This window comes from Engraulis encrasicolus, chromosome 19 (assembly GCF_034702125.1).
Source record: "Engraulis encrasicolus isolate BLACKSEA-1 chromosome 19, IST_EnEncr_1.0, whole genome shotgun sequence".
Taxonomy (NCBI): Eukaryota; Metazoa; Chordata; class Actinopteri; order Clupeiformes; family Engraulidae; genus Engraulis; species Engraulis encrasicolus.
The window spans coordinates 19,044,243-19,072,224 of record NC_085875.1 but is presented as its reverse complement, the minus strand read 5'-3'; the positions used below and the strand labels follow the sequence as shown (position 1 = coordinate 19,072,224).

Here is a 27,982-nt window from a genome sequence, read left to right as displayed (position 1 = left end):
GACAACCCCCCCCCCACCCCCCTGATCCACCCACCTGTTCTGCACCACCTCCAGATCCTCCAGCTTCTCCGGCGTCTCCAGGCCCACCAGCCAGGTCTCCTTCTGGCCCATCCACAGCTCGCAGGCGTCCGTCTCGCTGAAGATGGTGTAGAGCGCCATGGTGTCGTCCAGCTTCTTCTGCCGCATGTCCAGCAGCTGCAGCAGCTCCATGTACAGGTCCCGCACGTCGGCCAGGCGCGTCTGGATGTCGGGCGTGTTGCGCAGCTCCTCGGGCAGGGCGGCCGCCTGCTTCTGGAGCCCGTCCAGCGTGGCGGCGTTCTTGCGGGTCTCGTCGCGCAGGTCGCGGTGGCGCTTGGCCAGGCGCTGCGTGGTGTACTCGTCGTGGCCCACGTCCTTGCTGCACGCCTGGGATAAGAACAGTACAGGGTCTGGGTTTTACTACTGAAGATCGTTACACGCTTGTGATGAGAGTACAGGATCTTGGTTTTACTGCTATAAATACTGTCAATACTGAAGATCGCTGGATGCCTGGGAGTTACTACAATCAGCATATTGCTGGATACCTTTAGTAGAGTACCGTGTGGAAGGTGCTTGTTGTAAAGATAGTCGCCTTGACTATTAAGTGCTCTGAGAAACCCTGGATTGCATAGCAACTTGATAGGGCTTGTGGCTTTTCTGAGGTTTTGGAAAATTAAAGGAAAAAACTCTTTTCACTGAAACTCTGCAAAAAAGTCTGCCAAGTCATAAGATGTCCAGTCTGTTAAACCAGTGACCTGGTGTCTGTCCATGAGTCCTCCATTAATAGCAGTAGCAGCTATACGTTTTATTGGCTGAAAGGTGCATTGTGACATATTTTTAGTAGCTCATTTCCAGAATTCATGCTGCCCATGACAATCCTCAAGGGACATGAGTGTTCACACCTCCTCCACTGAAGCCAAAATACAGAGGCAGGTTTCTTAGAAGGCCCTACAGCATTACAAACTCAGACAGAGTTTGTACACAGACCAGGAATACAAAATAATCATAAAAATAATACATTAACCCCTCATCACAGAGCCCTCTGTTATAACCTTATTGTCACCAAAATGGTAAAGACCAAGTCTTAATAGGTTACTTCAGACTCTCTCCATTGTCATAGCAATGTTGTTAGGGTGCAGTTGAGTGTTTTCAGCAAAGAGTGAATGGGCTACCATTAAAATGCTATCAAAATGCACAGAAATTGTATGTACCGGTAATTACTTTTTTATATCAGCAACATGATGAAGATGTAGGTCCAAATAATAATAATAACAAAAAATGCATAGCTTTGAGTGTGCAATGGCAACTATTTGGTGAATGATTGAAAGTATTGGACCATCGTGCAAACCAAATGCAGTGTGTGATTACAACAGAAGAGAAGTAGAGCCCATGCTTAAAGGCCCTAACAGGAAGGGAGGTAACACGAAATGAGGCCACAGAAGGGTGCTGCCCAAGAGCGGAGGTCAAAAGACACTGTAGCCCCTTAATGCACGCCGTACCTCCTGTGGCACGCTGTAATAGACATGGAAAAGTAACTACTATAGTACTACACTACTATGACAGTGCACAGGGCCTTTAGTAATACATTACGACTTGGTCATTGCCATGCTGGTAACAGCTCATTCATAATGCCGTGTCTTAAGGGGTTAAGACAATCCTCAAGATCAGCACTTTGGGGCATGAGTATTCACACCTCCTCCACACACACACACACCTTCATCAATATTCTGATTCTCTCACCTCTCGTGCAGCATCCTGGAGCCAGGCACGGAAGTCGTCGGCATCCCCCTGCAGCTGGAAGAAGCGCTGGGTGTCGCGGAGGTTACGCGTACGGAAGGCTGCCAGCTCCTCCAGCTGCTGCCACTGTCGTTTCACGTCATCCATGCGTGTCTGTACCTAAGCAAAAAATAATAATAATGATATTTTTTTATTTTATTTTATGGGCTTTTTTGCCTTTATTGCAGATAGGACAGTGGAGAGTGACAGGAAGTGAATGTGGAGAGAGATGGGGTAGGATTGGGAAATGACCCCATCCGGATTCGAACCGGGGTCCCCATGGGCATGCAAGCCCAAATGTGGGAGGCTTAGCGCGCTGCGCCACAGCGCCCCGATAATAATGATATTGATAATGATATTGATAATGATAATCATCATCATCATCATCATCATCACCTTCATCATAATTATCATCATGTGACACTTTCATTCAAAGTGACTCAGTTGCTTAGGTACAGGGTGCTGGTTACAGTCCCTAGAGTCCCTGTTGGGTTTGGTGCCTTGCTCAAGTGCACATCAGCCAAGGATAGGATGGATTCAAATGCAACCTTCAGACTCCACAAATGACTCCCTAACGATAAGGACAAAGCTGCCCACTTAAAAATAATCACAATGACAACTTTTGCTTCAAAATACTCATGGCTGCACATGTGTATGCACATGTATGTACTGGGGAACACGTCGCCTAGTGGTTAAAGAGGTTGACTTAAGATCAGAGGGTTGCAGGTTCGAATCCAATCATCCTCACCTACACCTCTATCCGTGGCTGAAGTGCCTTTGAACAAGGCACCTAATCCCACATTGCTTCAGGGACTGTAACCAATATACTCTGTAAATAACTGTAAGTCGCTTTGGATAACAGCTAAATGTAATGTAATGTAATGTGCTGTATACCTTGGCTGCACCAAAGTGCTTCCCGTCCACCATCTTCTCCCCCTCGTCCATGACCTCCTGCATGTGGGCGCGTCGTGCCCCGAGCTCGTCCTCGAAGGCCCCGTGCTTGGCCTGCAGCACCAGCACGCTGGTCAGGTCCTTGCCGTAGTCCAGCGAGCTGAAGATGTGCTCCTTCTCCCGGATCCAGCTCTCCAGCTCCGCCGTCTCCCAGAAGAAGTTCCAGAGGCGGCGCGACTGCTCCAGCCGCGCCTTGCGCTGGTTGGCCAGCGACACCAGCTCCTGGTAGCACAGGTCCAGGTGCTGCACGCGGTCGCGGATCACCTGCGGGTCGCACGGCTTGTAGCCTGGTTCACAAGGGGAGGAAGGAAGGGAGGAAAGTGGTATGGTAAGGTACTGATATTGATACTCATACCTGGAGGTTGCGGGGCTTGTGGCCTGTGGCTTGTGGCCACCACCGTAATCAACACCTGGGGTTCACATGGCTTATAGCCAGTATATTTATACCATAGTTTCACAGGGTGTGAGGGGAAAGAAGTAGCACAGAAAGTTTTCCTGTGTTGGCACTGATATTTGCATTAATATTCGTTTAGATGCCGGTCCACAATATCATAAGAGCGCACCCACTGTAAAAAAATTAAAAGAACATACAAAGCACAGGGTAACTGTTGATTGTGTGAGAGAACATCTACTTAAACTACCGTTTTGCTCTCAGTGATTTTCGATTCATTACAATAAAGGTTCAGATCTGAAGAAAGGTTGGAGGGCCTGAAATGTTCTCACAAAGTTCAGCTGGCAGCTGTATTTCTAATATGAAGTACCGGTATCTATGAAAAACCCTTTTCATATTGAACTTATGTTCATATGTATTAAGTGATGAACTGTACAAGTAAGACATGAGAAAAGGTAGTGTCTTTTCTACACAAGGGGCCATGTCCTTAGATGCCAAAGTTTTCCTTCGTTTTCCTTCAAACAGTATCCCCCTCTTCCCACAACCGAAACCTCTACTGTAACAGAATGCATTTCCCATCTGTGTGTGAATTATGTCAACTGACTAAGTGTCTGCCCCTCCACCCCTGTCCCTTTGCACTCACTGTCCCTATAAAACAGTACTTAAAAGAACGTGTCCTTAGGTACCAAATGTTTGCCTTCTTTTTTTACTCACACATTATCCCCATATTCCCTGCAATGTAAAGCCAAGCAGCATTTCTGATTCGTGTGTGAATTATGTCCACCAAGTCTCTGTACAGTACTACTTACTGTCCCCGTTGGCGAACTTGAGTGCAGCTGCGTTGGCGGAGCGCACCCTCTCGGCCTGCACGCCGATGTCAGCCTCCACCAGTGCATGCTTCTGAAGCAGATCCTCCACCTCCAGCAAGTGCTTACCGAAGTCTGGGGACAGCAGCCGTGCCTGGGGACATGGAGAGGAGGAGAGAGAGAAAAGGAGGTGGCGGAGAGAGAGAGAGAGAGAGGGAGGAGAGGGAGAGGAGGACGTGATGGAGAGAGAGAGAGAGAGAGAGAGGGAGGAGAGGGAGAGGAGGACGTGATGGAGAGAGAGAGAGGGGAGGGAAGAGAAAGGGGAGGGAGGAAGTAAAGAAAGAAAGAAAGAAAGAAAGAAAGAAAGAAAGAAAGAAAGAAAGAAAGAAAGGGGACCAGGAGAAGAGGGCATGGTTGAGGGAGCAAATAAAGAAAGTGAGAAAGAGAGGGAACCAGAGAAGGAGAGAAGAGGGTAGAAGGGTTTATGGAGGGGGGAGAGAGGGAGAGAAGGAAGCAAAGGGTGAGTGTTATGGGTTTACTGGTACAGAGAACGAAAGAAAGAAAGAAAGAAAGAAAGAAAGAAAGAAAGAAAGAAAGAAAGAAAGAAAGAAAGAAAGAAAGAAAGAAAGGGAAAGGAAGACAGGAATACAGGAATAAAGGAACAAAGGAAGAAAGAGGAGGCCTTTTGCCAGGAAACACAAGAATCGGGATTCAGCAAAAACTGTGCTAGTGTAAGGATTTAGAGGTCTGTTTTGGGAAGAAAATACCAAAGCTGACTCTGGATGTGGATCTTAAGGTCAAAACAGTATATTATCATTACTGATACAGGAACAGCCTGAATTCCGTTTTATTATGGTACTGAGGGTATTATTAGGCCATACATTGTCTTATTGTGAATGTAAACCATCTAATAATAACACTGACAGTGGTTTCATAACACTGTTGTATGCAAGAAGGTGAAGTGGGTCACCACATTGTTTCTTGAGGGCCCTCAAGAACACTGAGCACTTGAAACTATTCTTCCACCAGAAATACATCTCTTTTATCTCCAAGTTTGCGGTTTAGTTCCCTAATAATTCTTTAACCCATAGAGGTCTAATTGCCCTTGAGAGGGCAATTTGACATGTCTCCAAAAACAAATCTGTAACTCTGTGAGTTTTTGTCATTGAAACACATAAGTTACACAATTAGAAACCTCAGATTTCAAATATATATATATATTAAATAAATTATATAGCTGGCCCAATTTAAAGAAAGTGAAAAGAAATCTTCGCATATTCTGTACTCTCTGCCTGTAGCAGCCACACCTATAGCTATTCACATGTAAAGTACCGGTGCTTGAGTGGCTATTCAGAGGTGACAACACGCCCCTTTCAGGTAGGGTAAACACAGCAGACGTAGAGTGACAGGGGGGTTGGGGCTATCAGAGCACATGGGGATTGACAGGGGGGTGTGGGCCATTAGAGGTTTGTTCACACCTATCTCATTAGTATTCAAATGAGACAGGCAGTGGCAGTGACATAGTCATTCTTTTTTGCATTTTGTATGAAAACAACAAAACATTTCTAAATGCCCTTTTCACTTTTATGCTGCCAACACATTTGTTTACAAGATTCAAACTTCAGAAGTCTTGGCTAGATATATTTATTGTGTGTTTTCTTGAACTTTTTGAAGACCTCTGAAACCTGTTTTTTGTACAGTTGTGTTTATACTCAATTTAAATAAAACATGTTTGTATGACATCCATTTTTTTTCAGATTATTTCTTGTCAGGCTTTTCACAATACAACCATATATTCCACTTTTGCATAGATGCTTACTGTTAGTTGAAAATACTTGAAAATGTCAGGGTGGTGCAAGCAGCCTAAAAGCCTCTGAAAGGCCTTAGACCTCAGAGGGTTAAACAATTCTGGGGTGCATTTCTCAAAACCATAGTTGCTAACTATGTTAGCTACTTTGTTGTTTATAATGCAATTTCCCATTGGCAACGACCCAAGTTGCTAACTGGCTAGCAACTATGCTTTTGAGAAACGCACTCCTGATTGTATACATAACATTTTCATTTATGTTTGCAGAGATCGCCTCACAAGCCATCACACTCTCATTCTTTAAACTTATTTCTGCATGCATCATTTTATGCCAAGATTGCTGAAAGGAGCCTGAGGGGTCGTTTCACTCTTCCTGCCTCTCAAACAGGCCTTCATTTTGTTCTCATTTGCTGATAGCGTCTAAGAGGCGTCTCGACACTCAAAGAGATGGAGCGCACAGCACTCCATGCATCAGTCCTACTCATCTGCTGACTCGGCTGTCCTGATTCTCAGTAGAACATAACGAGGAGCAGAGACTGAAAGATTGATCAGTGGGCTCCACGAGATCTCTCTCCTCCATGTTGAGTCTTTGCTCTCTTACACGTCTGAAGATTCTACGTATTTAATCCAGGTTAGTGAAAAGAGTTTAGTTGTAAACAGATCAATTTTTTTTTTGCTTTAATATCATGTTTCAGCTTTTGTCCAAAGAGAAGGAGGAGAAAAGCAGCCCAGTTGATTACAACAAATCCATTTTAACCAACACTCTTACTACCCACACAAACACATTATTGCACATGCACGCACACGCGTACACAAACACGCGCACACACACGCGCGCGCACACACACACACGCACACAAGCACACAAGCACACAAGCACACACACACACACACACCTCTTACTCCACACTCGTTTCTCTCTCTTCTTCTCCCTCCGACACATGTACACACACACACACACACACACACACACACACACACACACACACACACACACACACACACAAAATCACACACATACACGACAACTACAACGACAATAACAACCAGCTCCCATTTCACACACACACACACACATACACACACACACACACACACACACACACACACACACACACACACACACACACACACACACACACACACACACATACACACACACACACACCTTCATCTCGTCCATCCAGTTGATGATGTAGAGCATCTCCTGGAAGATGCGCTGCAGCGTGAGGTTCTTCTCCAGGCGCCCCCTCCTGGCCTTCAGCAGCTCCTGCAGGTACTCCCACAGCCGCAGGATGTTGTCCTTGCGCGCGTCGATGCGCTTGGCGTCGTGGTAGCGCTCGGCCTCCAGCTCCTGGGACATGGCCAGCAAGGCCAGCACGCGCTCCTCGTAGGCCGCGATGTCCGTCTCGATGGCCTCGTGCTTCTTATTGGCCGCCTCCACCGCCGGCAGGTCGTAGCCAAAGTTGTCCTGCGTGGGGGATAGGGGAGAGAGTTACTTACTTACTTATCCTCTTCGTCCCGGCTGGGACATAAGGCCGCAATCACACACTGCCACTGAATCCTGACTCCTGCTTTGGCTTTGGCTTTTGGAGAGTGAGTGAGGGGTGTGATTATCCCTGCCGACAGAAATGCACAAAATTGGTCCCCTATCCCTGCTAGAATTTGATATTATGTAGCTAGTGTCAGATCGTAGCCTACTCAGATCGTAGCCCAAGTTGTCCTGTGTGGGGATTTAGATGAGTGAGTTAAAGGTGTCATTAGCCCTGCCAATAGGAATGCTCGAAATTGGTCCCCTGTCCTGCTAGAATTTTAAATTTTGTACCCAGAATATGAGCTGCTACCCTCTGGCAGGCGATTCAGAGTACCAGTTAAAAACAAGAAAAGGTTTTTGAATAGGTATAGGTTTTCTTTTGTCCCTGTTTCTGTTAACCTACTGAACGCAGGTCATTAACAACTACCATCCTGTAATGCCATGTATGTGGGTGGTGGGCTGTGGTGGATATGCACTTGAGTGTTTCTATGTATGTGTGTGTTTATTGTTGTTTTTGTTTTTTGGCGTCATGTGTATGTTGTGTATATGTGGCAGCTATGTATGTCCAAGACAAATTTCCTTCGGGACTATTAAAAGAATCTTGAATCTTGAATCTAGTATGCATGGCCAGAGTACTCTGTGAAGTCAGTTTGTAGCCGTAGTTGTCCTGTATGAGGAACGGGGGAGTAAATGAGGGGTGTGATTAGGCCCTGCCGATAGGAACACTCAAAATTGGTCCCCTATCCTGATAAAACTTGACATTTTGTAGCAAGTATACTGCCTATCCTGCTAGAATTAGATTTTTGTAGCTAGAATGCCTACTCTGTGAAGTCAGGTCGTACGAAGTTGTCGTGGTGGGGAATGGGGGAGCAAGTGATGGGTGTGATTAGCCCTGCCGATAGAAAATAGGAATGGAGAACAGGAAACGAGGGGTGTGATTAGCCTTGCCTTAAACACACACCAATAGATGCTAAAATGTCCCCCCTATCCTGTTTGTCTGTATCTGTATCCTGAATTTGTAGAACTTCTGGGTGCCTTAAGTTACTACATATTTATATTACTACATACATATTATATATGATATTGTATAAAATTATGTATGCACAATGTATAATTGTGTCCTGTAGGGCAAAGGGGCAGGTGCTTTAGCACCACCTCGTCCCTATCTGTGTGCAGGCCTATGGCGCTGGAGGAAACCCTGGGAATGGGCTGTGATGAGAAGCAGAGGCAAATGAAAGGAAACAGATTTAATGCCAGGTGTCTAGCAGGGGTAAACAGACCAGCCTGGAGAGCTACAGCACCCACAGAGAGAGCTATGAAATTGACAAAGGTGGCGAGGGTCACAGACTAGAAGTCTTAAATATTTACATTGCTGGGCACAAATTTTCAAATGTTATCTAGGTGAAATGGAAGTGTCTGTATGCACTGCTCTGCCTTATTAAGGTGTATTTTACACCCCACGCACTCACTGAGTTTGAAATAATATTCATCAATTTTAAGACTTGTTCAAAGACCTAGACCTGTACTGTGTGCATATGTGTATGTGCCAGTGTTTACAAATGTCTTTGTACTCTCTGTGTGTTTGCAAGCTCGTGTGACTTTGTTACACAAGTTCTCAGTTTGTGTTGTGTGCATGCATGTGGGGAGGCTTGGGAATCTCTGGTGTGTGTGTGTGTGTGTGTGTGTGTGTGTGTGTGTGTGTGTGTGTGTGTGTGTGTGTGTGTGTGTGTGTGTGTGTACCTGTGACACTAGTCTCTGGTTCTCCAGTATCCATGTCTCCCTCATGGCGGCCTTCCTGTCGAAGCGGCGTGCCATCTGCTCCAGCTTCTCCTGCCTGATCAGCTCGTCCCTCAGCACGCGCTCGCGTTCATGCTCCGCACGCTCCAGACGCTCCCACGCCTGCGGACACACACACACGTACACACACACACGTACACACGTACACACACACACACACACGCGCGCGCGCGCGCGCACACACGCGCGCACACACACACACACGCACGCACGCACGCACGCATGCATGTACACATACATACACACACACACACACACACACACACACACACACACACACACACACACACACACACACACACACACACACACACACACACACACACACACACACACACACGCATATATGGTACGGCACACACATACACACAAAACCACACAAACACACACACACGCACGCACAGAAAGGGGGGTGACTCAGCAACAAGGTTTAGGAAACATAGACACATCCAATTAAAGTACCATGAATAGAAAAAACAATTGGCCATAGCTGAACACATTGGCCATGCAGTAGCTGGATGTTTATTTCTGTACTGGAGCTTGAAATGACAATGCTGGAGGTGCTGCTGTGCTGCCGGCTCTCACCCTGTTGATGTCCCCCACGAGCTTGCCGTCTTTGGGGGTGTAGACGCGCTGGTTGTTGGCCCTCATGCGGCTCTGGATGGTGAAGAGCAGGACCTCCAGATTGCCCTTCTCCTGAAACCTGCACATCGTAGCCACAGTGAGACAAAGGTGCTGGTTACACACTAGTGTTGCACCGATACCGATACCAGTATCGGCAGGGGCCCCGATACTGCACTAAAATGGTGGTATCGGTATCGGCCGATACCAACAAATAGGGCACCGATACAAAGCCATAATAGCAATGATGTTACATCCAAGTAGTAGCCTATATAACTTTTCATATATATACTGTATATAAATTTCGAACAGAGTAGTATCGGTATGGTATCGGTATCGGCCGATACTGCACAATCAGGTATCGGGTATCGGTATCGGGGCTAAGAAATGGTATCGGTGCAACGCTATTACACACATTGGGACAGGTGCTTTTATTACCCTAAATGGGATTTTTTTTTTTTTTAACTGAGTTTTAAAATGTGATTGTAAAACTCTGTTTACGTGTAAAGGGGAGGCCAAAACCAATGCGTTTTCAAAAATATCCATATACCTGTACATGTAAACAGCTTCAGAGCCAAGACACAGACACAGGTAGAAGTCAACTGGTGGCTTTTAAAAACCAAAACCTTTCTGTCTAGTCCAAGGATCCCCAACATTGTGTCACCAGATAACACTTTATCAGTGTTTTAATCAGACGAGACACAGCCAAAACACAGGTAGGAATCAGCTTGGTGCCTATTCTTTTCTTAGAACCTGCCCACCATTGTCACTACGAGAGAGAGAGATGAGACACGGACAAGACACCCAAGTCAGCTGGTGCCTTCTTTAAAAAACAACAAAAAAGCTTTTTTAGGTCTAAGGCAGGGGTACCCAACATTGTGCACCAGAGAGTAATTTAGGAGTGTTTTTGATAGGCAGTCCTTTAAAATTAATAAATAAACAAATATTTTTTTGTGGTCTTGATCAGGGTCCAGGGGTGCCCAACATTGTGCCCTGGGTCATTTAACCCCTTAATGCGCGCCGTACCTCCAGTGTCACGCTATAATAGTCATTGAAATGTACCTACCATAGCACTACAATACTATGACACAACACAGGCCCTTTAGTAATGCACCATGACTTGGTCATTACCATACTGGTAACAACAAATGTATAAAGCCGCGTCTTAAGGGGTTAAGTGCTTAGTTACCCTACTATAGCAGTGTTGTAATCAGATGAGTCAGAGACAAGACACAGATAGTAGTCAGCTGGTGCCTATTTTTTGAACTGTTTCCAGACGGATCCAGCATAACGTAGGCTTTGCTTGGGTTAACTTTGGCTCTAGTGGAAAAATATATACTCTGAATTATTCCAGTCCCCTACTATGTTTAGCGGCTACTTTTCTGGGGGAGAAAGCCTAAAAGATTCACGACTAACTGGCTGTGATGCTCAGTAGACTGAACAATATTTCGGGGAATGTCACTCGGAGACTGTGGTGGCCCGTTTTATTTATAAAATCGCATCTTATTCAAAACCCAATGCACTCTATACAGTGAAACCTGATGTTGGTTTCGGCATGCCCACAGGATTCCTGAAGCGACTCTTGTTACTGTTAACACACATGATTGGAATCTCTGCTCAAATTTAGAACAGTGCTGCGCTACTGTAATACTGTCTGCACAGCGCACTTCAAACTGTGTACTGTCAACATGCAACATGATGAACGGGTCTTCCTGTACAGACATGAACACAAGCATTTTAAATAACAAATATTTCCTTAATTATGCTTAGAAGCTTAGATATTTCCAAACTATGAAGGTTATGTGCAGTATTTTTCTGAAATACCCTGTGGTGTTCTTTACACTTTTGACCAATGATATCAGAGCTTCAAGACCAAATGTTACCAAGACAGAATCATCCATCCTGTTTTCTCATCAGGACTGAGCTAAAACTTGCTTAACCGACATGTTCAGTTTTAAACGGTTTGAATTGGAACAAGTTACCGGTATTGGAGCAGGGCTAAGGCAAATAACTCTACAACCCGAGTTTGAGAAAGTTTGACAATAACATACACCATGCTTTAGAAATGATGGATAAATAATCCTGAAAGTTCTCAGAAACTAAGATCTCTCAGGTGTTTCTCTGTTAAACTTGAATGTATTTGACAAGCGCTCTCTTATTCTGACAAGCTCTCTCTACTCTCTTATTCCAGGGAGTTCCCTCTAATAGCTGAGAAAATATTGACAAAAAGCATAGGAATGAAGTTGCAATGTTCTTCTCTGAAGGTACTTTAAGTGCTCTTACTTGGGGGGTTTCTCCACGGTACGGTAGGAGTTGAAAGCTTGTAGCTGCTGTTGCACTCCGCTGAGGGAGTTGGCCAGCTTGCGGTTGTTGAGGACAACAATGGTCTGCTCGATCCAGATGAGGAGGTCTGAGGCAAGGGTGTCATACTTCTCAATCATCTTCTCGGTTTCAATAGCATTATCCAGGACCTAGAGTAGGGGCAGACAATTCATCATCTTGCTAATCTTTAAAGCTGCAAAATGGAACGTTTACTGAATCATCTTGGTAAGTCATTAGATGGTTAAATGATTTGTTGCAGGATATCTAAGTGAACATCTGGCATTGGAATTTCAATCACAATATTTTTTATTTAATCATTTAATAAATGAATGTGATGCTCAAAGGAACACCATTTTCATACTATATTTGTTTTACTTAATTAGTGTGAAAATGATGTCACTCTATGGTAAAACTGAGAGGACAGTCATCTTTCTGTCGAACCCTCACCTTTCCAACTCTCTTGCCTTCCACAGCCAGGGCCTTCATTTTGGAGAAATAGTGGTAGAAGGCCACGACATACGTGATGATGGACTTCTCATCCGGATTCTCTGTGAACACATCTGCAGGAGACAGAAGTCCCATGTTAACACCATGTTACATTTCCACTCTAGGCCCATAATTCACACTGTACCTCCAGTGACATGCTGTAACAGTCATCGAAAAGTAAGTTATCATAGTATCACACTACTATGACATAAAACAAGGTCTTAAGACTTAAGTAATACATTACGACTTGGTTGTTGCCATTCAACAGCACATTTACAAAGCTATGTCTAAACGAGTTAATCTGCAAGCAAAAGAACTCTCTTACACCAGTGGAACACCTTTCTATTCAATGAAACATCTTTAATATCATAGTAAAACACCACCACAACATTACACAGACTCGTAAGTAAGACATCTTTACATCTTACATCTTACATCTACAGCTTGGTTATTGGGATACAGATAACAGCAACATTATGACAAGGCGTATTCTTATTTTTTACACAACAGATGAATAAATAAGCTCACATTACATTAATTTATATACATACCCAACATTTACATTTACAAATTGTGAAAAATATTGTGTTAAATTGCACTGCATTGAGAACTCATATCATAAACTTTTTCATTGGATATCAATAACGATCCCTATAAAGCTGAACAGATTAAGACAAGTGGCTATTGATGAATTAAGACAAGTGTCTCTGATGATAAATAAACAGGTAACAGGTGATGGTAAAGGTAAGACAAGCAAAGAGACAGGTGACTTGCCTTCGGGGTCCAGGAGTTTGGTCACGCCCAGCTTTGACTCGGCCACATTGAAGGCGTTCTGCAGGTTGTGTGTGGGGTTGGACTTCTGCAGCTTCACATAGTCCACCAGATCTGGCCTGTGGCACAAGGACACAGAGGAGGGTCAGACCATGAGGATGAGAGGAGAGAGAGAGAGAGAGAGAGAGAGAGAGAGAGAGAGAGATAGAGAGAGCGAGAGAGAGAGAGAGAGAGAGAGAGAGAGAGAGAGAGAGAGAGAGAGAGAGAGAGAGAGAGAGAGAGAGAGAGAGAGAGAGAGAGAGAGTCTAGGTTGTGTAGTGGATCAACAAACACAACAAAATAACTGAACATGATAGTAAAGGTATCATATGATTGCGGTCTGTGAAACAGAGCAAAATCAGAAAAGTGACAGAGACAGAGCGGGGGTACTATGCAGACCAGGTCGTCTCTCTGTATCGTGGTAAGTATTTTCTCCTTGTGATGCTTACCTATGCTTGTGAATGAGCGCGTTGAACGCCAGACCGTCCTTCCAGCTGGTTGTGAAGTTGGTGATGTTCACATTCGGGTACCTAGACGATGAAACAGAATCTTTATGAGTCTGGTTAAACAATGTCATTACATCGTTATTACCGTGACACAAACGCTTATATTATCATTTCAGTTAGCAAATGCATGACTCTGTGATGCCATTAGTGTGTCTGTTTGCCACAGCATCCTACACTGAAACTGATCCACATGACTCTCAGGAAGGTCAGACTCAGGGAGGGTGGGTGTGTGTAACAGCGTGTGGGCTGTGCACGTGTGTGTGTGTGTGTGTGTGTGTGTGTGTGTGTGTGTGTGTGTGTGTGTGTGTGTGTGTGTGTGTGTGTGTGTGTGTGTGTGTGTGTGTGTGTGTGTGTGTGTGTGTGTGTGTGTGTGTTTATGCCTGAGTGAGGTGTGTGCTTGGCTGTGGTTGTGTGTGTGTGCACATGTGTGTCTGCCTCTGTGTGTGTGGCCGTCTGTTTATCCATGGCATGCTTCTGCAAGGTGAGCACTCACAGGTGTGTGTGTGTGTGTGTGTGTGTGTGTGTGTGTGTGTGTGTGTGTGTGTGTGTGTGTGTGTGTGTGTGTGCGTGCGTGCGTGCGTGCGTGCGTGCGTGCGTGCGTGCGTGCATGCGTGCAGCTGTGGTTGTGTTTATGTGTTTGTGTGCCTGCATGTGTTTGTGTCTCTGCGTGCATGTGTGTGTGTGTTAGCTGATCAGTGGTCATTGATCGGTGGCCAGTGGGTGGGTGTCGGTGGGCTGGTCAGTGTGTCAGCGTCCATACCCTGCCGTCTTCATCTGGCACCAGAGCAGCAGCGCGTCCTTGGCCGAGTACGTCTCCTTCTGGTCGGCCGGCCCCGTCTCCAAAATGATGTCCTGGATCTGTGGGCAGACGCCAACAACAACAAGGCATAAACAAAGATCGAGGAGACAGATGAAAACGCTTTGCTATGCTGCATCACTAACCATCATCACCACACATTACATTATCGTGTACTTAGCAGACGATTATATCCAAAAGAAGACATGAGTCAAGTGATTAAGGTGTTGGAGGAGCACAGATAACAGGGGACTATACTAAGAAGCTGGTTCAGGGGTCAACTAGGTTAAGTTAAGAGGTAAATCATCTAATAGAAGAGCCTAGAGTTCTCATTTACTTAAGAAAATGAGGACTCCAGGCTCTTCTATTAGATGATTTACCTCTTAACTTAACTTGGTTTACTCCTGAACCAGCTTCTTAGCATACTCCTCAGGTCTGAAGCCTGTGGGAGTGGCAGACAAACATACTGTCAGACGGTGTCTCAATGTCATAGGATCAGAGGACCTTTCCCAGAGAACGCCTTGCTGAACTGGATGTAATACAATCTATTGGTGTTCATTTACTATAGTAGTCCCATTGCTAAGTGAACTGTAGTACAGCGCGACAATATCCGGTGTTTTGTAGTGTGAGAGGTTTTCTTTTCTTGTTCAATGTTCATTGTTACCTCTGCCAAGGAAGTTATGTTTTCTTTTAGTATGCAATGCTTTTTGAACAGACTGGATTTTGGACTAATTTTTTGCCTTGCTCCTTGCCATTGGATCTGCACAACACAATCTTCGGAACTGAATCACTGTGCATTTTGAATCATAAATCACAAGGCGCTGGTGAGGGGAAGTGAAAATGCCTGCGATGCAAAGCGCCATAAAACAGATGAAAAAAAGTGATTCGACAACTGTTAGAGCTGTCTAACAGTGTAGCATAAACTCCTCATAAAGTAAACAACATAATACAGGACGGTTCCATCATACGGAACAGTGGCTGTTTCTGGCTCCTGTTGGAAAGGGTTCGGATTCAGAACACTAGCTGAGTCATTAGTGTCTCATCTCGGCAAAAACAATTTAGCCAATTAATACGCAAGCTAATTATTGCAAGGCTGCTCATTTCCCATGTATCCACCCCGTTAACTGGAGCATCTTGATCCACACAGAGGCAAATCATCTCTGGGGGGGAGAGATGGAGATATTGAGAGAAAGCTATATTTAGGACCGCTGCTCCTTTTCTCTGGAATTTTCTCTCTTTACTTTATCGTCTGTTTTTTTTTTCTTTCTTTCTTTCTTTCGTTTCGTCTGCAGTTTGTTCCTGACTTGCTGGACAAGAAACAGGAAGAGAGGCGGAAGGGGGAAAAAAACAGAACAGTCAACTGCCTTCCCGTGCCTCTCCTATTTGGAAGAACTGAATAATGCAAGCGACCATATTGTTTGAACTAGCAAAATCTAAAAATACCAAAGACGCTGTCAAATCAAGAGATTAAAAATAGATATTCGCCGGTACCCACAAACCACCAGCGAAGGCAACATAAAAGGCGTAAACTTCAGACAGGCACGGCACAAGAGAAAAACGCCACGCGTCCCATCACGGCACACGTGTGATACGACACAAACAAGACATAATCCTGTCATCTATCACAGCAGCGATAAAGATTTTAGACGAAATCACTTGCACATACTGTGGGTACAGGTACAGTTCAGCTGCTTCAGATGCTGTCAAGTAAATTTGCATACAAACTGAGGCTGAGTTAAAATGCATCGTTTCTTTCTCTTAAACGAATGTGGCGCTTCAGAAAGTCACAAATAAATACTGTATCTGCATTGTTTTAAAATATTTGGAAACATTTTATTAACAAAATCCTGTACACGAAAGGTACTATAGCTGTCTTGAAACCATATTCTATCAAAGATATAGGTTCCTAAATCATGTGCAAATACTATATTGTACAGCATTGTATGGAAAATCAACTAACGACATCAGTCTAACACCAGAGCGTTAATATATATCGTATATGTCCCGTTAATGCAACTACTAATATATAGCTTCTGGAATTACATACTCACTTTTACTAGTGTGCCACACCGATATACTACAGTACACCACTGAGGACTTATTATAGCTCCACAACTGCTATAACAGTCCAGTGTTAAATGCTACTGGCAATAAGAGACATACAGTACACTGCCCTGAAACATGGTTACATATTTGCATAATACATTAGGATCAGTACTAGCATAGCACAGTGTGTGTGTGTGTGTGTGTGTGTGTGTGTGTGTGTGTGTGTGTGTGTGTGTGTGTGTGTGTGTGTGTGTGTGTGTGTGTGTGTGTGTGTGTGTGTGTGTGTGTGTGTGTGTGTGTGTGTGTGTGTGTGAAATAGGAAATTGAGCACAGACCAAACCCACCCCCAAATCTCATCTGTCACATGACAGGTTGGTACATGGCGTTGTACAGTACACGTGGGAATAAACAAATAGTGGAGACTTCCAGCTAAAACTTGGTGTTACATTTAACACATTTCATGATGCCCTTTCTGTATTACACTGTAAAACATAATAGCCAGTTAAATGTAAAAAAGTAAGTTGCTCTACTGCCTTAAATTTGTAAATGTACTAGAGTTGAATTAACTTACAAACTTAAGGCAGCAGTGCAACTTACCTTTTTACATTTAACAGGCTTGCAAAGTTTTACAGTGTATATGGCAACAGGACCAAAGGATGAAAGGTGGGTTAGACCTACTACGTATCGGGATCTGGAGTATCAGGGTTATGATTAGGGTTAGACCCACTACTGACCTGGAAGTGGAGTATCAGAGTTATGATTAGGGTTAGACCTAGCCTGATTATCACCGACTTTCAAATCTCTTTGAGACTTAGTCTGACCAAGGGCATAGCAATTAACATTTCCCAAACGGCTCCCTTGGTTTGCTACTGGTTGTTTGCATCCCGGCGAAATGGGAGGAGTTCCCAACTTTTCAGGAGCTCAGAAACGATATTTGTATTGCTCCTGGCCTGACTAGGTGCTGAAGCTGTTGCGTAACTAGGAGGGCACGGCCTGGTTAGGTTAGACCCACTACGTACCTGGAAGCGGAGGATGATGGTCCAGATGAGGCCCAGGATGAGGCGGTGGTTGCCGTCGACGATGTCGTGGGAGCCCATGTTCTCCAGGTGCACACGCTGCTCTCGGAGGAACTGCAGCGCCTTATCCACATTCTCCAGGCAGTGGATACGCATACGGCCCTTAGTGGGCTTGGGCTGAGGAAAAAAAAAACAACAGACAGAGAGTGTGGTTAGAGAAAGTGGTTTTAGAGAGAGAGAGAGAGAGAGAGAGAGAGAGAGAGAGAGAGAGAGAGAAAGAGGAGAGAGAGAGAGAGAGAGAGACTACTGTGACCTTACACACAGTCTTTGGTAATACATTACAATTAAGTCATAGCCACTCTGACAACAGCAAAGTTGTAACTGGCCATGTATTAATAGATTAACCACTATGATTATGATTCACCTTGCTCTTGCCAGCTAGTGCCACAGCTAAATTTCAGGTATCGGCACAGTTTCTGACTGTTCAAAAACTAGGAAGTATAATAATAATGCCAATCAGAGAACAAAGGCGAATCCATGACCATTTGTCTATTTGTGGTCAGCACGTTACATATGTCACAACCACACAGCAGCAATTGATTACATTTAAAAAGTACAATCCTAATGCAGAGCGAACAAATCCTAATGCTGCGAGGTCAGAGAAGTGTCCACAAAGTGAAAAGAAACTAGCAAACACATCAGGCAAATTGCTTACTTTAAACACAACTAAATACGCAGATTCTCTCTCTCTCTCTCACACACACACACACACACACACACACACACACACACACACACACACACACACACACACACACACACACACACACACACACACACACACACACACACACACACACACACACACACACACACACACACACACACACACACACACACAATCTCTGACTGCTGTAACTCACCAGGCGTTCTCCCGAGAGGACCTCCAGCAGTTTGATGAGCATGCGTCCATCCCTGAGGTCCAGATAAAGATCTGAGATTCGGCAGGACACCCTGGCCAAGATGGAGTTTACCCACTTGGTGAAGGTCTTCTTCTGCACCGCCTCTCGCTCATCTAAGTACAAACACACACCAGAACAAAACAACAACAACTTCAGAAGCGTGAACACAGTCACATTAACCTTTGAAACTCCTGGTCTGATCGCATCACACTTTATCCTAACTCTTCAACCGTTAGGATGAGGAATATCACGAGAGCATATGAACGAAACACACCCATAGATAGACGTTTCATAGCCAAAGAGAGAAAAAAGTGAGAGAGAGAGAGAGAGAGAGAGAGAGAGAGAGAGAGAGAGAGAGAGAGAGAGAGAGAGAGAGAGAGAGAGAGAGCTCATGCATACACATTCATTTCCAAAAATGCCAATGTGAATGGCAAAAATGGGAAGTATGTTACATCCAAAGTGTTTACCGAGACTTCCTTTAGGTCGGGGTAGATGGCTGTATCGTATGTATACAGTACCTACCGCAGTGCAAAGAAAAAAAACCATGCCATAACAACACTGCAGCATGCCATTACCCGGCCCTCTCTCTTTCATGACTATTTCATGTCCATAGAAATATACAGCACTCAGGTCCAGTCCGTAAGGGGCTCTGGCAAAGCTACTGCTCAGCTGACAAGAACTATGGTACTCAACCAAGACAGGATCTAAAAGTAAAGAAAGTTCCAGTGTACACTACAATTGAAGAGGCCTAAAAGCCATTAAAATGCATTTTTTAATTTCATTTCGAAAAAACCCACCTGGGAAACTCCAACACCCATTGGGATTGTGACACAGCAATCCACAACACACAAGTGCACACTGCACAAAATAAATGTGCATTTATGCTTCACCTGTGAAAGGTAGATTTCAAGGTAGATACAATGGGAGCAGGGTTAATGACCTCTCACTTACAACAACAAATCAGCGTATTTTTTACTGGCATTAGGTAACTGAGAAGCACAATAGAAGCAAATAACTTTTGAAAATTGACACTTTGTAGTGGCATTTTGAACAAGAGCTCTTTAGCTGTTGTTTTGTAGTTGTTTTTTGTGCCGAGTAGAAGATGGACCATAGCCAAACGTGCACTACACAACACTACACTACAGCTCTCCTCCTCTCATTCTGCATGGAGACAGATGAGGCCAGAGAGAGAGAGGGAGAGGGAGAGGGAGAGAGAGAGAGAGAGAGAGAGAGAGAGAGAGAGAGAGAGAGAGAGAGAGAGAGAGACAGAGAGAGAGAGAGAGAGAGATGAGTCGAGACAGAGGGAGCGCAGCTATATAAAGGTGACTCCTCTTCTGCTGGCCAGACTCCCTGGCCCTGTCTTCCAGCGTCTCACTACCAGACCAGCCCAGCGCAGGCAGCCCTGTCAGGATCAATACAGCGGCCTGCCATCTGCCTCTGCTTTGTTTAGAGAGAGAGAGAGAGTATGTGTGTGTGAGTGTGAGTGTGTGTGTGTTTGTGTGCGTGTGTGCATGTGTGTGCGTGCGCACACGCATGCATGTGTGTGAGTGTGTGTAAAAATATCGTTGCATGGTGCATTAGCTCCATGTCCACATCTGTTACTTGGACGGCCTGTCTATAAAATGTGTTTGAGTGTGTATTCCTGCGTGCGTGCTTGCGTGTGTGCGTGCGTGCCTGACTGCCTGTGAATGCATGCAGATGTGTAAAAGAACAGACACCACGATGTGTACAAATATTAAACATACCAGGTCCTTGTCTACAGAGTGACAGACCTTACTCGTGCACTGTTAGTGACTGGACTCTTTCGTTCACTGTGTGAGTGTGTTGTTGTGCACGGGTGTATAAATAAATACAGTTGCACTAGTTCCATTTTTAAAGTGCTTACTTTGGCACTTATCTGGGCAACGTTTTTAAACTCGGGAGTGTGTCAGACAAGAAATTACAGTATGTGAGCTGCACGTGTTGTGTGTTACTTTCTTTGTGCTTTCTCCTTGACGTCACAGTCTAATGCCTGGCTGTGTTATGTGTTTATCCCCCTTTTATGCCCTACCAAAATATGAGGACAAAACACTGCATGCAGAAAGACTTTCAAGATAAATGATTGAGGCGTCATAAGGGGGACAAGGACGACAGCAAAGGAGAACAAGAAAGAGAGAGGGGGAAGTGTTTGAAAAAGGGGAGCAAAGGGTAGGGGGTGGGAAGTTGATGAACATGGAGAAATGGGAAGAAAGAGAGAGAGAGAGAGAGAGAGAGAGAGAGAGAGAGAGAGAGAGAGAGAGAGAGAGAGAGAGAGAGAGAGAGAGAGAATAAAGAGGACGGCACATTTCAAAGAGTTGCAAGTGACAATGGGATGAGCTTCTGAAGTCACTGTCTCTATTCTCCCCTCGTAAACTTGTGTAACATCCCTCTCCACCCGAAAAACACTGCGCCTTGGGCTCCACAGTCAAGCGTTCGCATCCCTGCACTTCTCAGACGTATCCTTTGCTTGGTTTCACAATAAAACATGCAGTGTTGATTCAGCACAGAGAGAGTACTCCGGGACCCATGAAGGTGTTTAATCAACTCTCTAAGTGTTGAATTAACGCTGCATTTTTTATCACTGTGCATGTCACTAAAAGGAAGTCAAGGTTCCTGAATAAGTCATGCTTTATTCTCCTCCTCCAAACATGGAACTCAACAACAAGAGCACGCAAACACCGCTTAAAGCCATGGCGAATACCGCACAAATGAAAAAATCATGATCAAAGTCAAAGGGTGTCAAATGATGTCAGACTAAATGTTAGAAGATGACACGGATGTGAAGGACAAACCACAAAAAAGGTATTCAGGCTAAAACACACCATCAGACCTTTACTGAGATAATGTGTTATTACATTCCATTACGCTAAGCTGAAGCTTTTATCCAAAGCAACTTACAGTTAGGTACAGGGTATAGGTTACAGTCCCTGGAGTAAGGAAGGGTGCTTTGCTCAAGGGCACTTCAGTCATGGATGATATGGGATTCAAAGCGGCAACCTTTCGATTCCAATCCTTAACCATTAGACCACAGCTGCCCCAATCACAGCATACAGTACTCATACGGTACGCAAGAACTTATATGCACATTTGTATACAGGATACAAATATTTCATATGCTGGCCCTGCCTTGGCCAAACGTCAGGGCACTGGGTTGCTACGCCAGCGACCCAGGTTCGATTCTGGCCTGGGTCTTTTGCTGATCCCCCCTGTCTCTCCCTACCACTCGCTTCCTGTCACCATCTCCAGCTGACCTGTTAAATAAAGGCAAAAAAACCCTAATTTATTTTCATATGATTAGATATCTTATGTGCTTGAACATCAACTACATATACGTATGGAGAGGGCCTTCCTTCATCCAAATTATGGAGCTAAAGAACTTAATGAGGTACAGAAGACCAGTTACGTCTCTTTGTGCAGAGGGGCCAGCCGGCGGGCCCGTTCACTCATTGCTGAAAATACTCAACTACGTCATAACAACATTGCTGGTAAGTAAGATTAAGCCTTGGTCCTTACAATTTTGGTGACACTAAGGTTATAACATAGGCTCGCCGCAAAGGGGTTAAACATAGCTGGTCTGACAACAGATTATATTTCACCACAGATATATATTTAATTCATTGCTAATTTACAGTCTCATGACCTAGTTCATGGTTGTGTAACAACATTAAGCGTTCCCTGTTGGGTTGGCACAAACGTAGTGTATGCACTGCACGGAAATGAGGAAGATAGTTGTTCATCTGGTTGGTGATAGCACAAGCAGCCATGTTTTCTTTTGTCGTTCCTCAGGCCTGCGTTATCGTCAGTTATATTTTTCTTTCTTGTGAAATCACGACTGCTTTTTGTCAATGGCCCACATCACATCTCACAGACACAACTTTAGAACGTTCCAAAGAGGGAACGATGAAAAGGCTCACCAGGCAGTTTCAATGGTGTTTTCAGAGAAGAAACTCACAAAGCCTTTGCGCTGTTTTATGGCTAGATGTGTGGTGCTATATCGCCTCATTTGGATTTTGGAAATTTGTAGCTGAATGCGTGTTTTCTTTTTGCCTTTCTGTTGTTTTGTTTTGCATTGTCAAGAGACGTGCTTGGCTTCAAGAGAGGATTATCCTGCACGACCTTGCACTGTCTATGGCATTGCACTTGTCTGTGTAACAACACACACATACACATACAATAATAACTAAGCAGCTGAACTTGAAATGTTACTCCCATAGTTCTTGCTGCTCTCAACTGCCATGTCCTAACCATGACAAAAGAATGATCCCCAGGGAATATATACACAGTACAAAACACATGGACACACACACACACACACACACACACACACACACACACACACACACACACACACACACACACACACACACACACACACACACACACACACACACACACACACACACACACACACACACACACACCGCGTATACCATCGCCGGTCGCTACTAAACTCTCTCAGTGTTTCTCATGCCTTTCCAGCACTGATCCCCATTCCATGTGCCTTCCACTCCGCCGACAGACCTGCTCAATTATTTATGTTGATGGATTTTCCCTGTAACAGCACTGGGACTGTTCACTTCCACTTGTTCTCTTTTCTTTTCCCTTCTCTCTCTTTCTATCTCTCTCCTCTCTCTCTCTATCTCTCTCCTCTCTCTCTCTTCTCTCTCTTCTCTCTCTTCTATCTCTCTCTCTCTCTCTCTCTCTCTCTCTCTCTCTCTCTCTCTCTCTCTCCTAACTGGTCCATACATCCAGTGTCTAGTTACTGATCTAGGCTGCCTGCCTGATGGTGGACTTAGTGCACTTAGCCATAGCAGGTGGCCTATACTAAACAATGGGTGCAAAAATATCAGATTATGTTGTAAAGAGAATGAGATAAGGTAGAGAGACAATGTTTGGGAGGTAAGGAAAGGTAAGGAAAACTTTGAAAGAAAGCACAAGCATAAGAGTATAAGAGTAAAACAGTAGGCACAATGGGGACAGAAAAATGGAGAAGAGAGAGGGGGGAAGGGGTGGGGATATGGATAGGAGAGAGAGAGAGAGAGAGAGAGAGAGAGAGAGCGAGAGAGAGAGAGAGAGAGAGAGAGAGAGAGAGAGAGAGAGAGAGAGAGAGAGAGACATGGGAGGTACATCACCAGAACAGCTAAGGCTGAAATAAATTATAACCAGCTCACTCTCTTGTCACATGTCTGGCCAAGGGACGACTGGAGCCCTGGAACCTGCTGGGCTAAAGCACGGGCAAGTTGTTACATGACTAAACATGACCCGCTGTCTGAGATGCCCATTACCCATTCACATGGCACAGATAGGCCCGAACTCAGTGGCAGCACTGATGGATGGATGGCTTGCAACTTTTCTACACTGCTGCACTTAACTAAAGGTGACTACAATATGTCACTCCCCATGGCTCAAAACATTACTTTAACTATTTACATGCTGTGAATAAACTGCCATACACATGTCACGTCATACATATTGAACACACACAGTATACAGTAAGATCTATAGTAACATGGATATATGTCTTTTTACAAGTGTGTGTGCTGACGTTCAAAGACACTTCACTTAAAGGAAAACTTTTTTTTTGCGATTGGGGCCTTAATTATGATGTAAACTGAAGTGTACTACTCATTCCACTTCTCTTTTCAACGTTCAAGATAGAGAACTGGGCCTGAAATAACATAACAGGGCCAAGGACTAGAAAAGCTGTCAGTGTTTAAGATTAGAGCAGCCAATGACACGGAGAGATGTTGCGCTGGAATAATAAGGACTAAATAGAAAATAAATACACTACAGTAGACCTACAGGATGCAGCCATTCTGCCATGTTTTTTTAAAAGAAAATAATGTCGCCTTCACACTGCTTGATTCACCTTGTGCCCTGATGAAGGCCCTGTAGCGGCCGAAACATGTTGGCAGTGGCAGTATTTTTAATTATTTAAGTTCAAACATGAACTAGCCTTTATAATAAAGCGGTTTTATCTAAGAAGAGTGCCTTGGCGTCCTGCCTTTTTTTGATATTTTCTACGTCTTGGCCAAAGAGCACCTTCTAACCACCACCAGTTTTACCACTTGAACGCCGCAGCCCTCCAGCCCTCTACTTTTTCAATGTCGCCTTAACGTTGATTTGAAAATGATGTTTATCTTACATCCGATTCAATGTGCTGTTTAAATAAAGTCGCCTTAACGTCGAATTAAAAATGATGTTGTTTTTCTTACATCCGGTTCAATGTGTTGTTGGTGTTGGCCTTGGCTACTTAATAGGGGCTGAGGGACCAGACCAGAGGCATCTAATAGATGCGGTGGCAGCCAGCCAACACTGACCCTGAAGGCAACAGCATTTATGGACAAGCTGAAGAGACATCTGACCCTCGCATTGCAAAATGGACATAAACAAAAACAGTAAACAAACACAGCCCTGATGTCATACAGATAGACATTTTCTTTTTTTCATGCCTGTCATTGGGTTTCAGGACAGCTGACATCTGTGAATACACAAAAAAACTGTGAACTGAGCTGAACTGAACAGACGTGATTAAATGGGAGCACTAGGGTAGTTTGTACACAACGAAAAGTGACATTCACTATCACCCTTTAAAAACATAACTACCGGTACCAATTAAGCCAAGAGGGCCTTGGTCGAGGCTCAAACGGCTATACAGTACTCTTACACCGGGCACCCTAGTTCAATTCTGGTCCGAGGTCACCTTCCAATCAATCCCCCTCGCTCTCTCCCATCTCTCTACAATCCTATGAAATTATAAAGGCACTTTTCTAAGTATTCAGCCTCAATGCAACATTGCAGCCATTTTTCACTGTCTTCAACACATAGGAATTTGGTAATTGCCATTCTAGCTATACCAGATGTATGGTGGTGGTGTCTCAGGGGGTTAAAAGGACATACTTTTTAAAGGGGAGCTGAAATGTCAGCATTCTTACTGTATCAGCTGACTATGGCCGTGACAGTGGCCCATGGGGCCTATGTCTTAAACATCGCTGGGAGGCTTCAAAGATACAGTACACATGAATACGCACAGGCACGCAGACTACAAGATGCACACATAAACAGGGATGCAATCGCACAGGCCTGGATGTGCACACACCCACATACTGTACATGCGCGCATGCACTGTCTCCCAGACGCCTTTTCTGCTTCACCACTAAACAAATGGCACACACACACACACACACACACACACACACACACACACACACACACACACACACACACACACACACACACACACACACACACACACACACACACATTTTCACCCACTTTCTCTCCCAGTCTTCTCCGCAACCAAAAGGCCATCCTGACATATAAAGGCCCAAAGGCCACCCTGACTTGTATAGGCCTACCAAACCCTCTTGGTGACACACCGATGCACAGTGACAGACTTAGTGAGTAAAACAAGAGCAGTAATGAGTCTGAAAACTTTGTAGCCTGGAGGCTAACCTACTTCTGTGGGTAAATTAACACTAGCTGAGGTATGTAGTAGGGTACTCTGCTGGTTCGCCTGACAGGGGACAATTCTAGGGAGGCTGTTTGGTGCGCTGTGGAGGCAGTTCTCTGAGGAATGGACACCCTGAGGACACATTTACTTCACAACTGTACACTCTGCAGTGTTAATTCAACTATTACAGAGTGTATAACAGCACTATCATCTGGAATCAACACTGCAGACTTAACTCTGTTGAAGACACATGGCTTAATGAGACTATAGTCCAACTATGCTAAAAAAACAGACTCTCGTCTGTCCCTATGATCACACTCTAATTTACACTGATTTTACATCCATTTTATAGTGTTTAACTTGCGTTTCAATATGTTTTACTGTTGTTTATTAGCTTTGTGAAGTGCCCTTGGCATGTTTAGAAAAGCAGTCCAAAACAAAATATTATTATTATAATTATTACCAGTACTGCTACTTCAGGAGTTTTGCTTATCCTCATCTTGCACTCTGAACTAGATTTTAGAGCAAATCTCAAGAGAACCAGAACTTATTTGTCTCGTGGCATTTTTTTTTTTTGCTTCAGAATCGTGACAAACAAAAGAAGAAGAAAATACATGACAGAATAAAGTTGTACCATTAATATCATCAAGTCCAATCACTCATCAATAAGTGATGAAATGGGCTGAAAAAATAAAGAAATAAAAACAAGAAACCTGACTTGCATGAGTTCCTCTCAATGGCACTCAAAAGAAGGAAAGAAAAAAAAACCTCACGACACAAACCTTTTCCAGTTTGTGCCATTCATTATTCATAAGAGCCTCGAACGAACAATTGGGGCACAGCCACTGCTTTCAGGAGAAATACTGTATATAAATAAACAAGTACACAAGATAAGATGGGAAGCTTTAAGCTTATAGGGGAACCACAAAGGAACTATGGCATGTTTGACGAACATAAACTCACTATCCCCAAACGTCCACACAAAAACACACAAATTAGAGCGCAAAAGAAAGCTTGTGTGAATGAGTGCGCACATACTGTACAGGCACGCACTTTTGTATACACACACACACACACACACACACACACACACACACGCACACATGCATACATTGACGGGCGCGCTGTGTGCATCATTATAAGCCAAGCTTCGAGTTCAATATGAGAGTCAATCTGTCTCCCTGTTTCCCTGTGTCATCCATCAATATTCCCCAAGAGACAGTAACACAGCTGTGCCTCTCAAACTTTTCTCTTTTCCTTTTCTCCTCTCCATCTGTCTGTCTCTATATCTCTCTCTGTCTCCTCTAATAACTTTCAAAAGCTCTTCATTTCACCCTAACCTCCCTTCATCGTCCCTGCCCTCTTTTGACTCACTAAGTATTGAACTAACTCTGTAATATTTACTAAGTGGCTCTGTGGGACTCCACGTAGTAGCCCGGATGGGACATCACTTTCTTCAGTGCCCCCCCTCCATCCCCGTCACCTGCCCCCCTGTTCTCTTGATCCTGTATTCTCCAGCTGTCGGGGACTGTGGACCTGGCTTCAGGCATGGGGACCTCATCATCCATCTGTCTCTTTCCCAACATACAAAGTAGTTTAGGGACTCCACGTATGCCAGAGGAGGCTTTACTTTCTTTAGTTCTCTCTGCCCCTCAGACCAGACCCCTTCTCTTGTCCCTCTCTCCTCCCCGCTCCCTCCATCCGTATCTATCCCTCAGTTCATGCTGCCCTCTCCTACCCCTATCCATCTCCCTCTTGACCCCATTTTCTTTGCATCCCTCCACTGTGCATTGAAGCTGTTGTTGAACCCTGCCCTCCAGCATGGAGTCTCGTCCATCTGTTTGTCTATATCCCATGATAGCTTTG

The 27,982-nt window shown here is 44.4% G+C and overlaps 1 protein-coding gene across 3 annotated transcripts in view; it reads right to left on the bottom strand.

Moving 5' to 3' along the window:
* Positions 1 to 27,982, bottom strand: part of sptb (spectrin, beta, erythrocytic) — a 67,310-nt gene that overhangs the window by 26,271 nt on the left and 13,057 nt on the right. For all 3 annotated transcript variants that reach the window (XM_063183754.1, XM_063183755.1, XM_063183753.1), the window contains 14 exons: positions 18,607 to 18,758; positions 17,687 to 17,860; positions 14,586 to 14,683; positions 13,769 to 13,849; positions 13,284 to 13,399; positions 12,471 to 12,583; positions 11,985 to 12,172; positions 9,666 to 9,783; positions 9,024 to 9,182; positions 6,918 to 7,220; positions 3,946 to 4,096; positions 2,689 to 3,032; positions 1,759 to 1,914; positions 35 to 405 (listed from right to left, as the gene is read on the bottom strand). In XM_063183754.1, coding sequence (XP_063039824.1) covers positions 35 to 405; positions 1,759 to 1,914; positions 2,689 to 3,032; positions 3,946 to 4,096; positions 6,918 to 7,220; positions 9,024 to 9,182; positions 9,666 to 9,783; positions 11,985 to 12,172; positions 12,471 to 12,583; positions 13,284 to 13,399; positions 13,769 to 13,849; positions 14,586 to 14,683; positions 17,687 to 17,860; positions 18,607 to 18,758 — 2,524 coding nt within the window. The remainder of the gene's footprint in view (positions 1 to 34; positions 406 to 1,758; positions 1,915 to 2,688; positions 3,033 to 3,945; positions 4,097 to 6,917; positions 7,221 to 9,023; positions 9,183 to 9,665; positions 9,784 to 11,984; positions 12,173 to 12,470; positions 12,584 to 13,283; positions 13,400 to 13,768; positions 13,850 to 14,585; positions 14,684 to 17,686; positions 17,861 to 18,606; positions 18,759 to 27,982) is intronic.